Below are 14,357 nucleotides of genomic sequence, written 5' to 3'. Positions count from 1 at the left end.
GTCAATAGAAACTGACCCCAAGGAAGCCCATACATTGAACTTACTAAAGAAAGATTCTAAATCACCTGTTTTTAATATGATCAAAGAGCTAGATGAAACCATGTCCAAAGAACTAAAGGAAAGTATGAGGACAATGTTTCACCAAAGAGAGAATATAGACAAAGAGATAGAAATTATAAAAAGGAACCAAATAGAAATTCTGGAATTGAAAAGTACAGTAACTGAGATTAAAATACACTGGAATGATTTGGCAACAAAGCTGAACCGGCAAAAGAAGGAATCCATGAACTTTAAAGATCAGACAATTGAGATTATCCAGTTTGAGAAAGGAGTAGATGATTTAAGTATGATTTAAAATACAATGCCTAAAAAAAAAAATACAATGCATAAAGCAATAGGGACTTCCCTGGCGGTGCAGTGGTTAAGACTGTGTTTCCAGTGCCTCCACTGCAGGGGGCATGGGTTTGATCCTTGGTCGGAGAACTAAGATCCCACATGTCACATAGCCAAAAGATTAAAAATAAATAAATAAATAAATAAAATACCTCTCCCTTTAAAATGAAAAAGACAGTGCATAAAGCAATAATTATAAAACATTGATGGGCTTATAATGTATAAAGATATAGCTCTATGACAAGAAGAGGGAGAGAACAGAGGTATGTAGGAGCATAGTTTTTTGTTTGTTTTTTTAAAAAATATTTATTTATTTATTTGGTTGCACTGGGTCTTAATTGTGGCAGGTGGGCTCCTGAGTTGTAGCTCAAAGGCTCCTTAGTTGCACCTTCCTGGCTCCTTAGTTGCGGCATGCATGTGGGATCTAGTTCCCTGACCAGGGATCAAACCCTGGGCTCCCTGCATTGGGAGTGCAGAGCCTTAACCAATGTGCCACCAGGGAAGTCTCTGTAGGAGCATAGTTTTTGTATTCTGCTGAATTAAGTTTGCATTAATCCAAACCAGTTTGCTTTAATTTAAGATGTTAATTGTAATCCTCAGGCGACCACTACGAAAATAACTCAAAAAGAACTAGTAAAAGAAACAAGGGAATTAAAACGGTACACTGTTTTACAGACCTCACAAAAAGATACTATTATTATCTCTTTCTAGATGAGGAAACTGAGGCTTAGAAAGGTTATACAGCTTAAGTACACAGCAGAATCAAGACTCAAAACCAGGTCTGTCACCAAAATCCTTTAATATAGGTCCTATAAGAGAAATAGGTGAAATTCTTGGGTAGAACATAGAAATGTTTAGGGTTTATTATTTTAATAACCATCTTTGGTAAGTACCATACTCTCTAGACTCTATCAGATCAGGAATTTAGTGCTCAAGAAGGTTCAGTGTTTCCCCAAAGTGACATTTCTAGTAAGTGGTAGAACTGGGATTTGAATGCAGGTGTATGTGGTTCAAGGCTTTCTGTTGAACCATGCTGCTTTGGGGTTGCAACCTAAGTTTTGAGATGGTTTTAGCACACACAACTAGATAATGCATGCTAGTAAGTAACTCAAGAGGATGACACAGACTTTTTTTTTTTTTAATAAGTTATTTATTTTTGACTGCATTGGGTCTTTGTTGCTGCGCAGGCTTTTCTCTAGTTGCGGTGAGCGGGGGCCACTCTTTGTTGCGGGGCGTGGGCTTCTCATGGCATTGGCTTCTCTTGCTGCGGAGCACAGGCTCTAGGTGCGTGGGCTTGAGTACTTGTGGCTCCCGGGCTCCAGAGTGCAGGCTCAGCAGCTGTGGCGCATGGGCCTAGCTGCTCCACGACATGTGAGATCTTCCCAGACCAGGGCCCGAACCCGTGTCCCCTTGCATTGGCAGGCGGGCTCTCAATCACTGCGCCACCAGGGAAGCCCGACGACACAGACTTTGTAGAAAAGCAGTATTGAATTTTCCTTTCCTGGCTTTGTAATTCACAGACAGAAAGTTTCTTACTTGTTTCCTCTTTCATAGAACCGAAGTAATTTAGTGCTTTTAAATAAAATAACCAAGTATAAAATTAGATGATGTGTTTCTAATTCTACTTTATATCAGTTGACAAATTAAACCATCTATTAAGATATTTACAGTGATGCAAATACAGTCCGGTACTTGCTTTGATCTCTTTAAATTTGTAAAAATCTACTTTTTCTTTGCATCCTGCCTAAGTACAGCTTGGAGTCTTCTCAGAAAGAGAAACAAATGTAGGCAGGCAATTATTGTTTTCTTCCATCAGCAAAGGAGGACTATAGAATTTCATGATTTAATTTTAAGACAGCTTATATTTATCATCATCTTGATGTTTATATCCTTGACTTTTACCAAAGACTCTTGTAGAATACCCATTGCTGTCAGAAAAAGAAGGGTTTGCTTTTTCTAGGCTGCATTAAGGAAACTCAAGAGATTTCAGCATAACTCTATGACTACAGAATCTCTGCCCTTCCTGGATCTAAATAAGGAAGCCACTGTTTAAAGTTCTTACTTTAGGGAAAATTGCATCAGATGCTTAGAAAAATGACAGATTTTCTTTCTCCTAACTCCTAATTCATCATAATGTTCCTCTTCAAATAAGTTCCAGGAATTTATACTTTCCTGTAAAGTAAATGTTTAGTGGGACACCCTAGAATTCTAAGCTTCTGAATTTGTCTTTAGGATATCCCAATTTTTCTTTACTATTTTGAGTATTCACTACTATGAGTTGAGTTCCAAACTCAGCTGATTTTAGAGATCAAGTTGATCAAATGAGTAAAGAGGGCAGAAGTAATATATAAGAGAATATGTGGTCTACAGGTAACTGAAAAGAACATGGATGCTTAAAGGCATTCAAATTCAGATTTTTCAAAAACACTGCTAGATTATTAAAACATATTGCTGATCAAAGTTACCATGGTTTCTCAGTTTAGGTATTACAGACTTCTTCCCCTAGCAATTTGTACCAAATAATCAAGAACAAAGTTTGGCTGTGTTTAAAATGTACATTTGGATGAGTTACCTCCCAAATTTTTGAATAATGGAAACCACCAAGAAGCTCATACTGCCAGATAAACTCATATTTGTGTAAACCTTGAAAGAATGCTTCTCCTGCCATTTCTGAGCATATATGTGAATTCTAATGTGTCATTGATTGGGAAATTTATGGCTCTGCACACAGATCTCTATAGGAACTGAAGTTTGTGCACATCTGCTCATTTGAAATTGAACATACAACTATACTTAGAAAACATTCTTGTGCCTTGCTCATATAAATGCTAGACAGGGCTCAGATGCATCTTCACCATGCATGTCCTTGTCAAACTATTATAGTCGTGACACTTTTATCATTTATTGTAAGCCTTAAAAAGTTTTTACCTTACTTTAAATTTATAAGAAATACATGAAGCTTTTGGATTGTATTTGTGATTCAGCTTTGAAATAAACATTGCCTACTTCAAACTTTCAGATCAGTTTAATTGAACAGAACCAGGAATAGTAAGGCAAGCTATTGAATTGTTATTACTTGCAGTTAGTGATCTATATGAATCAAGATTTTTCTTATAATGCAACCAAGAGAAATAATTTAGATAGTAGGGCTGATATAGGCTACAAGTATCATCCATAATGCTTTAGTAAGGAGTCTCTTAACTGCAAATAACAAAGACTCAACTCAAAGTAGCTTGAGCAAAATAGGAATTTGTTGGTTCAGGTAAACAAATCACAAGGACAAGGTGATGCTTACTCAGGAACTACCCAATCCAAGGATAGTCTCTTGCCCTCTCCTCTGCCCCCCATTCCCAGCTTTACTCTGCCAAGTTTCTCATCACTGCTTTTCCTTGTGAGTTGGTTTAAGTCTCCTGGGGGGAAGAATAGCCATTTGGTGGGAAGAATAGTCCATTTTGAACTCATCTTTCAGCTTCCATCCCAGGGATGACCTAATTTAGGTCAAGTGCCAGGCTCTGCCCAATAAGTTTGAGCAAAGGGCAGGGGTGTGCTGTTCTGTCTTGCGTACCAGCTTGGCCTGCAAGTTTACCTCTGTGGTCAAGAGAGTAGGATTTTAGGGAGAGAGAAGGTGTGCAACGTCATATATGTTTTATGTCTTGGGATTCCACATAAAAAGATGCCACTACTAAAAAGGTTTGAAAACTACTGCATTAGACAGAGTTTTGTGAAATTAGTTTCTTCTCTAGCTTATACAAAATTTTACCAATGTTACATAACATCACTAGGCTTACTTTTCCATCATGGGACTCAAGTGTGGGCTCATTTTTTTTTTTAACATGTGAATTCTGATTGGTGTATTATTTGTTGAACAGATATATGTTGAGTACTCCCAGTACATCAAACCCTTCACTCAGTACAGAAGACACAGTGGTAAACAGCCAGACAAGATCTCTCCCTTAGTGGAACTTAACAAACCAAAAGCAAAGACAGACAAATAGGCATTACCAATGCCTATTTTATGCTAAAATTTTACACTATGATTAGGAGTTATAAAGCAAAAAGACTTAATCATTCTGGATGTGCAGAATAGCTAATGATTAAATGAAGATCTTGATAAGTGAAAGTTAGCCAAACCAAGGAGGAGAGGGTAGAGAGAAGTCAAGAAAGAGGAAGAGCCTTTGTGAAAACCCAGAGATAAAAGAGGAATATTGGAGGAATCAAAAGATGTACATTGTAGGGATAATAGGGAAGGAAATGGGGAGCAATAAGTAAAGAAGCAAAGAGGTAAGCCATGTTCAGATCATGCAGTCACAAAGTCATAAAGGTTTTTGTTTTGTTTTGTTTGTTCTTTAAACGTAATGAGTAGTCAGTGAACATTGTTGAGCAGTCAAGTAAAATATGCAGCTTGGAAACATCCACCTAGCCTCAATGTAGAAATAGGTTGGCAAGATGCAGGGCAACAGGAGATTGCTGCAGTAATCCAGATGAAACAGGATGTCTGGAGGGTAGTAGCTGTGAAGGTTAGGAGGAGGGGTTGGATTTGATAAATATTTAAGAAATGGAATCAACAAAATTTAGTAATTAACTAGATGTTGAGAAAAAGGCAGAGGGGCAAGTAAACTTTTACTTCCAAGTGTCCGACCTAGGCGAGTGAGTGGATAGTGGCATTACATACTGAGCTAGGAACACAAGAAGAAGAGCAGTTGGAGAAGAGAATGGTTTAGTCTAAGAGGCAGTTGGATATATAGGTGTGAAAGTCAGAAAAAGGAAATAGTGTCTGGTCAAAATTTAAGTCAGTCTGAATAATTACATGATATATTTTCATCAGAGTAAAGCTGACCCAATTAAGATAAAGTAAATGCTTGATTCTCTCTAATTCACTCCCAGAATATTTCTTCAGTGCCTTCCCTCTCATATAGTTGGGGCCTGCTTTTGTACCTTCCACCCCTCTCAGTTCAGTTCATTTCAGTAAGTATTTATTGCAGGCTTTCCCTGCTAAGGTTAAAGTAGGGATATAGGCAGAAACAAGTGTTGCTGACCTCAGGGAATTAATGGTGTATTGGGGAAATCAGATACATATATAAATGTTTTTAATATGCAATTTAGAATTGCATATTGGTGGGAGGGACAACTGTATGCAGAGCAATAGGAGATTGCAGCAATAATCCACATGAGACAGTTACTAAGTACTGTGGTAGACAACGGTAAGTACTCTGTGTGATAAGTACTGTGATGGAAGCGTTTGTAAAAAGCATTTTCAAGCTCTTTCCTTTGGTTCCCAGTATTTAATTCTGTTTTAGGGAACTACTTCGTTTTAATTATTGGCTTTTTATCAAAGTCCATATATGCACTCTACCTTCTAATCACAAACCAGGTTGAGACAGTGTTCGCCAGAATTGCTTTGAACTTCATCTCTTGGCACCATCACTGGTTCAAACAATTTCAGTTAACTTGAGGCAGGGGGCTGGAGCCAATCATAGGGTAATCATCCACTTCCTATGCTTTGAATTCCAACCATTTCTTAATTTTTGTACCTCCTGCATTAACTTTATGAACACTAACAATAATGCACCTAGGCCAGAAGGCCTCCAGCTATCTTATTCTTATCAACCAGAAAAATTGGTACATGGGCAGGTTAATGAATACTGCAACCCTATAAAGGTAATAATTAAAATTTGGGATATTCTGGGTGTGAATATGATGATATGATGAAAGAAATATTTTAAGATTAATCTCTGTGTGCTAGAAGAGGCTCCCAATCACTTGGCCCACCTCCCACCTAATGTAAATTCATTAAGCCTCATTTGGGTCCCTGAAGCCAAGAGAAGCCTTTACTGTATTTGGTACATGATGACTAATGGTACATTTTTCTCTTAACTGGAATATGGTGGGAATAGCTTGCCTGTGAGCTAACTAATTCAGTGCATTTTTGTTGCTGTATTGAACTCTAGAGTAAAACGTTCATTTATTCTTTAAATATTTTTGAAAATCTGCTATTTGCCAGGCACTGTGCCTGAATAAGACTTAATCCATGACTTGCAATAATACCCATGCAACATACAAAAGATTGTGGAAGCACTAAGGAGGAACTGGTTGAGTCAGCTTTGTAAAGCATTTGGAACATAGTGAGCCATTAGTAAATGTTAGTTGCCTGTGTTAGCCATCATTATTACTATTTGAGTGGGTAAGAAGAAGGGAAGGACATTCCAGGCCAAGAAAATAACTTAATTGGAAACATGATAGTAAATATCATTTTCCAGAATGACTTGGTGTGGTTGGGATGTGAGTACAGTGCAGACAACAGTGATAAGAGATGGTGCTAACGAGAGGTAGTTTGGGACTAGATTATAAAGGCCTTTAGATACCAGCTGAAGAATTTTGACTTTTCAAAATATACAGTGGGAGCTTAAAAAAAATTTTTTTTTGTAGCATCACTTTTTATTTCTAATATGATATCCAGATTTTCTTTTTACTTTTTTTATGGAAAATTTCCTGTATACAACAAAGTAAAAATAGTAGTATAATGACCCCCATGTATTCATTACCCAGCTTTAATAATTATCAATATGTGGCCAATCCATTAAAGATTTTTAAGCAAGGCAAAAAAGGAGACTAACATTGGGCCACTTCCATTACGTTAGTTGATCTTCACAGTGTCCCGTGGAGTATGTGGTATTCCCACTTTCCCTAATTATAGAAGAGAAAACCATCAAAATGATGAAGTAAAAATTCTGGGATTCTAACCCATATCCAACTTATTTCAGAATTCAAGTTCTTTCCCATGCTGCCTTTATAATTCTGAAGTAGAGCATGATTCTCAATTGAAAATAGATGCTGATCTGCCTGCTTGATATATTGGTGCTCTTGACCCTATTCAGGATGGTGGACTTCTCTGCCTCCAGCCACTGTGCTTCTACAGGGTCGCCAGGATCTAAGTCTACATAAATATTCAATCTAATCAGCTAAAATGACTGTTTAGTCCAGTGGTTGTCAAAGTATGGTCCCCAGACCAGCAGCAAGTTGTTAGAAAATACAAATTCTCAGACCCCACCCCCAACCTACTCAATTAGAAACTCTGCGGGATGGAGCTCATGATGCCTATATTGCTGTTTGCTATGTTTAAATAAAATGTTCCAAGGTTTCCTGCAAACACAAGGTTATGACCATCTACCAAGAGCATTCTAAGGCAAAACCTCTTATCAGAAGTAGCTATATGTTCATTTTTTAATAAGTTAATGAAAAGCATGTCCTAAGGTAGGAATTGTTATTCAGACTTAACACCAGCAGTCTCTCTGGGGATGTTGGATAACCTCATGGAAAGGAATCTTGAGGAATTTGCACTGCCTGTATTTACAGTGCTTGATGGTGCCATCTAGTGGTTTAAGCACTATAGAACCTGCAGATTTATTAATGCTTTGGGGACAGAATTTGTGTTATTTTTTAAAAGTCAATTTTATAGTGAATGTTTAATGAAAGTAGGATATATAATTTCCTTACTATAAAACTTCCATTCAGGATTCTTAGATATGACACCAAAACATAAACAACAAAAGAAAAAAATAGCTGAATTAGACCTCAACAAAATTAAAACTTTTGTGCATGAAAGGACACTATTGAGGGACTTCCCTGGTGGTCCAGTGGCTAAGATTCTGCGCTCCCAATGCAGGGGGCCTGGGATCGATCCCTGGTCAGGGAACTAGATCCCACATACCGCAACTAAAGATCCCGCATGCCGCAACTAAAGATCCCGCATGCTGCAGTGAAGATCCCGTGTGCCTCAGCTAAGACCCAGCACAGCCAAATAAATAAATAAATAAATAAATATTTTTTTAAAAGGACACTATTAATAAAGTGAAAATGTAGCCCACAAAATGGGAGACTGTATTTGAAAATCATATATCCAAATATATAAATAGTATTCAAATATATAAATATATAAATAGTATTCACATATATAAATAGTATTCAAATATATAAAGAACTCTTACAACTCAACAACAAAAAGAAAAACAACCCAATTTACAAATGAGTGTAGGACTTGAGTAGACATCTCTTCAAAGAAAATATACAAATGGCCAATAAACACATGAAAAATCCCTCAACATCATTAGTCATTAGAGAAATGCAAATCAAAACCACAATGAGATACCACTAGGACAGCTTGAATAATTAAAAACAGAAAAACAGAAAATAAGTATTGATGAGGTTGTGGAGAAATTGGAACCTTTATACATTGCTGGTGGAGATGTAAAATGGTGCAACCACTGTGGAAAACAGATTGTTAGTTCCTCAAACAGTTAGACACAGAATTACCAGAGGACCCAGCAGTTCCACTACTAGGTATATACCCAAGAGAGTTGGAAAATCCATAATAGCCAAAAAGTAGAAGCAATCCAAATGTCCACCAACTAATGAATGAATAAACAAAATGTGGCATATCCATACAATGCAATATTGTTTAGCCATAAAATGTACTAATACATTGATGAACCTTGAAAACATGCTAAATGACAGAGGCAGGCACAAAAGACCACATATCATATGATTCCATTTTTATGAAATGTCCAGAATAAGCAAATTATAATAGAAATAGAATTATAATAGAAATAGAAAGTAGAGGGGCTTCCCTGGTGGCACAGAGGTTAAGAATCCTCCTGCCAGTGCAGGGGACACAGGTTTAAGCCCTGGTCTGGGAAGATCCCACATGCAGTGGAGCAACTAAGCCCGTGCCCCACAACTACTGAGCCTGCGCTATAGAGCCCGTGAACCACAACTACTGAAGCCCACGCGCCCCGTGCTCCGCAACAAGAGAAGCCACCGCAATGAGAAGCCCATGCACCATAACGAAGAGTAGCCCCCGCTCACCGCAACTAGAGAAAGCCTGCGCACAGCAATGAAGGCCCAACGCAGCCCCCAAAATTAATTTATTAATTTTTAAAAAAGAAAGTGGTTTAGTGGTTGCCAGAGGCGGGGAGAAAGGTAGGAATGGGTGCAACCACTTAATGGGTATGGGATTTCTTTTGGAGGTAATGCAAATGCCCTGGAATTAGATAGTAGTGATGGTTGCACAACATTGTGAGTGTACTAAAAGCCACTGAATTGTACACTTTGAAATAGTTAAAATGGTGACTTTTATGGTATGCGAATTTTACCTCAATTTTTAAGAATATCTTTGTTAATTTGTAAGACTGCAGAACGTTTATTATTATTAATGATATATTTTCCCATAGCTGTTGCTAGTATGTATTCTATTCTACTTTGTTAGCCTAAAATTATTCAATATATTCTTTTCCATCTACAGTTTCCACAGTTTTTATTTTGGTGGCTATGCATATTTTAGTCTGTGTATATCATAACTTAATATATCTGAAATGTTTAGTGGTTTTCTCTTCTTTTTTTTCAATTTCAAAGAGTCCTTCTCTAAATGCTTAAATAAGTAAGAATGTTTAAAACTCTTTGTAGACTTTGCATTGGTGTTTCTTCCCCAAAACAGGATTTCTGAGTCATTTTTTAATTTTTACTATTTCTATTGTGTTTTTTCTCTGACTGCTCTATAGTAAGAATATATTAATTTAGAATCCTACCAATAATGGATGAGGAAAGATGGAGGAGATTAATGTTTATTGAATGTCTGTTCTGTTCCAGGCACTGTGTCTGGATTCTTTACATCCATTATTTCATTTAACTCCAACACCTACTCTTATAAAGGGACTACAGAAGTTGACATAACTAATAAGCAGATGAACAAGTATCAGAAATGAAGCATTTTGTCTCCCAAGTGTTATCCTGTCCCCACAACTTTACCAATAGTGGGGTTTACCTTTTTTAGTTCCTATTTATTAGAGAAATTCATGTTTTCCCAAGTGATTGTTTAAAGTTTATATTTATTCTTACATAACGACCTATATCTTTTATTAATTTTTTATTAATAGATCTTAAACTGAACTTACCTTTTAAACAATAGGCATTGTGTGTCAAAGCTTTATCATAATTTTTTTGCTTTTGTTTACTCCTCTTTTACAGGCTCTTGATGGAAATGTATATGACCACCTCAAGGATTATTTAATAGCCTTCAGCCGGACGGAGCTAGAGACATGCCAAGCTGTGCAGAACACATTCCAGTTTTTATTAGAAACCTCCAGCAAGGCGAGTTACCTTTAGTGCAGTATGTGATGTTATCCATTTTAGAATCTAAAATGTTTTTTGCATACAAACAAAATGAAGGTACCAATGACATTAGAAGAATGCTTTAAAGGACAAATCTCCTAGAAACGCTATTTCTTTTAACAAAATTGGAGGGTGTATTGTTCTCCTTGATGAAGGTCAAAAAAGTCTATTGCCATGTATGTTGCTCTTGAGAAGATGGTTTAAAGAGCTTTTATCTTTCACTCAAATGAATTTTGAATACACTCAGTTCGTAAAACAACAAGGTCATGTGTCAGTGCGAAGAATAATAAAGGGGCGCAAAAAGGAAAATTAACATTTTATAATTGATAAAGAAATTAATGTTATAATATCTTGTTTTTAAAAATTAACCTTGCCTTCTATATGCTGTCATTCTTTGATAGTAATCTTTTCATTCAAATGTGTTGACGTCCATCAACTTTGCTGGCCTGTCACACTGTTTACATAGAAAATAAATGAAATCATTTTTCTTTAGGATCTGACAGATTAAAATTTTTTGCAGTAGAGAAACTGCCCTGTGGAAGATAAATTGCTCCTGCGATTAATAAATCTTATTTTCTTTCTGATAAATTAAGTGCATAGTAAATGTTTCCTGACTGAATGAATACATTTATTAAAATATATTCATTTTATAACTGCTATTTTAAAAGATCCAGTTCAATTCTCCTTTTTGGCAGGAGGAGCAGGAACTAGCTAATACCTTAGAAAGTTGTTTGGAAAGGAATCAGGGTCTCCATCTCACAAGACAGTGTCCAAAGACAGGAAAGAAAAGGGACACAGACTTTTCTTCCTGAACGCCTCCATGTGTATTTATTCTTATTTTCAGTGTACCATAGCTCCAATTCTATTTTTAGAAAAACATTTAAAATGTTAAGTTGATATGGGAATACAAATATCACTAGTCTGGTGCTTTGAAATCCTGTCATATTTTTGTATTCTTATATTTTCACCCCTCAGGATTCAATGAAAGATATAAAAGGATGAATGTGTAGAAAGGATACATGGATGAATAGATGGATAGTTAAGTGAAAGAAAATGTAGAAAAATAATAATTGAAGAATCTAGGTAGTGGGTATATAGGTGTTTCTGTACAATTCTTTTTATTTTAACATGTGTACATTTGACATCTTCCGTGAGAGAATGTTGCAGGGAAAAGTCTATAAAAACATCTTGGTTTTGTTCCTTTTATGGAGAGGTTGATTTTTGACTGGTAATCAGATTGTTTATATTTATTGGTCCATTCAGATTTTCTGTTTCTTTTTAGTACATTTTGGTAACTTAAACTTTCCTAGATGAATTGTCCATTTCATTTATCAAATTTGATGTCATAAATTTGCATATAAAGTTGTTTGCCTCTGTAGTTGTCTCCCTTTTCATTTCTAATATTGTTTGTGCTTTCTCTCTTACTTTGATCAGACTTACCAGTGTATTTTATTAATGTTTTCCAAGAGCCAGCTCTTGTCCTACTACTCAGTGTTTTTGTTTCCTGTCTCCTTAATTTCTGCCTTTATATTCATTATTTCTTTCTACTTTATTACAGTTTATGTTTTTATTCTTTTTCAGGCTTTTTTTCTATTAGGTTCTATATTTTCAGTCTTTATTGTTTTCAAGTAGTCCACTTGAACCTAAAAAGTTTGTCTTTCTGCTTTAATTGCAGTCCATGATATGTCTGTAGGGCTTTTTTATTGTTTCTGCATTCCCCCCCCACCCCCGTCCCTGTCATTAACCCATGAATTATTTAAAAGTGAGTTTTTCCAGTTTCCATTCAATGGGGGGAGTATGTAATAGGGGCATTTTTCATTTCTAATTTTATCAGAGAGACTGTCCCCAGACAGAATTCCTTGAAATCTCTTTTTCCAAGAATAAGTTAAGTTTGAATACACTACCTTTAGTTTATAAAACAGGTAAACATATAGTCTTTAAAATGTGCTAATATTTTATACAGCAGTTAACAATTTTCTAGGAGTTTTTAGCACATCCTCTGAGGTTGGTATTATCATGCTCATTTCATAGAGAGGAAGACAGACCCAGGAAGTTTATGTGGCTTGCCTGAGGTCACACACTCACACACAGTGTTTTCCATACTCTACTATCTATATTATCTCTTTAGCTTATATTATTTTCATAGAAAATGAATTAAAAATGAGTCAACTGATTTGGACACATAAAGAGATAAGCTTTTGTTTTCCACTACATTCATTCATATGAGTATCTTACTCCCCAGGGATGAGGAGTAAATGAGATGCTCTTATGTTTAGATTGAAAGTGGTAGTAATAAAAATTTTGTAAGAATGATGTAACTAGGAGTTGTGCCCTTTTGTTCCTAGTACCAGAAGAGCTCATACCTATAAGTTTTATCCCACGTGTTTTTCTGTTACAAAGAGCTTATGTTGCTCTTGTTATACTGCTAAAAGCAACCTAGTGATCTAATAACCTAAAAAGAAGTTTGAAACTCTTTTGATTTTTATTCTACACCATTACTAGCTTGTCTTTTTTGCGGGGGGGCGGAATTCATTTTTTTCCACATATCTAAATTTTAACTGTACATGTTCTCAAAGATATTTTGGAGGTAATCCATAGTGACACATTGTAAATTTTACAGTGCCCTCTATATCTTTTCTCCCCTAAAGGGAAACAGCTGGCCCTAGGAACTTTTAATTTTAATTATTTATGAAGCTTGCTTTTCTAATTAATATTTTATGAAATGCTTTCTACATGTAACTGAAGCAGATATTGTCAGAGATATTTTCTCTGGCATAGTTAATTCTAAAAGTAGTTCTACTGGCCTTACAGTTTGTTTATGTGTGCTTGCTTTCTGTCTGCATAAGGGAATTCCTACCAATTAATAATGTAGGTCTTTTAACAATTCAAAAATAACAATGTTATTCTATATTTCTTTGGAAATTAAACTGTCTAGTACTGTCATTCTTAATACCTTGAAGACTTACCAAAAAAGTAAACTTAATAAAATGAAGGGGAAAAATCACATGATCATCTCAAAGGACACAGGAAAAGCATTTGACAGAATTCAACACTCTTTTATTATAAAAATGCTCAGCAGATTAGGAATAGAAGGGAACTTCCTGAACATGGTAAAGGGCATTTTTTAAAAACCTGCATCACATATCACACTCAATGGTGAAAGACTGAAAGCTTTCCCCACCTAAGATCAGGAACAACACAAGGATGCCCACTTTTCACCACTAATATTCACCATTGTACTGGAAGTACTGGTCAGAGCAATTAGGCAAGAAATAGAAATAAGAGGCACCAAATCAGAAAGAAAGAAGTAAAATTGTCTATATTTGCACATGACATGATTATAGAAAATCCTATAGATTCCACAAAAGTCCTACAGCTAGTAAATGAATTCAGCAAAAGTTGCAAATACAAAATCAAAACACAAAAATCAGTTGTGTTTCCATAATACTCCATCAATGAACGAACTGAAAGAAAATTAAGAAAATAATTCTAACTACAGTACCATTTGAAGAATAACTACTTAGAAGTAAATTTATCCAAAACGTGAAAAACTTATACATTGAAAACTACAAAACATTGCTGAAATTAAAGAAGACCTAAATAAATGGAAATAATAAATGTTTATGGATTGGAAGATTTCATAGCACTAATATTTCAATATTCCCCAGGGACTTCCCTGGTGGTCCAGTGGGTAAGATTCCGTGCTCCCAATGTAGGGGGCCCGGGTTCCATCCTTGATTGGGGAGCTGGATCCCTCATGCATGCTGCAATGAAGATGCCGTGTGCTGCAACTAAGACCT

The 14,357-nt window shown here is 35.9% G+C and overlaps 1 protein-coding gene across 3 annotated transcripts in view; it reads left to right on the top strand.

The window, feature by feature from the left end:
• Window positions 1-14,357, top strand: part of FCHSD2 (FCH and double SH3 domains 2) — a 299,906-nt gene that overhangs the window by 204,187 nt on the left and 81,362 nt on the right. For all 3 annotated transcript variants that reach the window (XM_081240865.1, XM_081240864.1, XM_081240866.1), the window contains exon 9: window positions 10,414-10,536. In XM_081240865.1, coding sequence (XP_081096991.1) covers window positions 10,414-10,536 — 123 coding nt within the window. The remainder of the gene's footprint in view (window positions 1-10,413; window positions 10,537-14,357) is intronic.

Source organism: Mesoplodon bidens, assembly GCF_964165515.1.
Source record: "Mesoplodon bidens genome assembly, chromosome: 7".
Taxonomy (NCBI): domain Eukaryota; kingdom Metazoa; phylum Chordata; class Mammalia; order Artiodactyla; family Ziphiidae; genus Mesoplodon; species Mesoplodon bidens.
The sequence above is the reverse complement of the archived record's forward strand: the minus strand, read 5'-3'. Positions and strand labels throughout refer to the sequence as shown.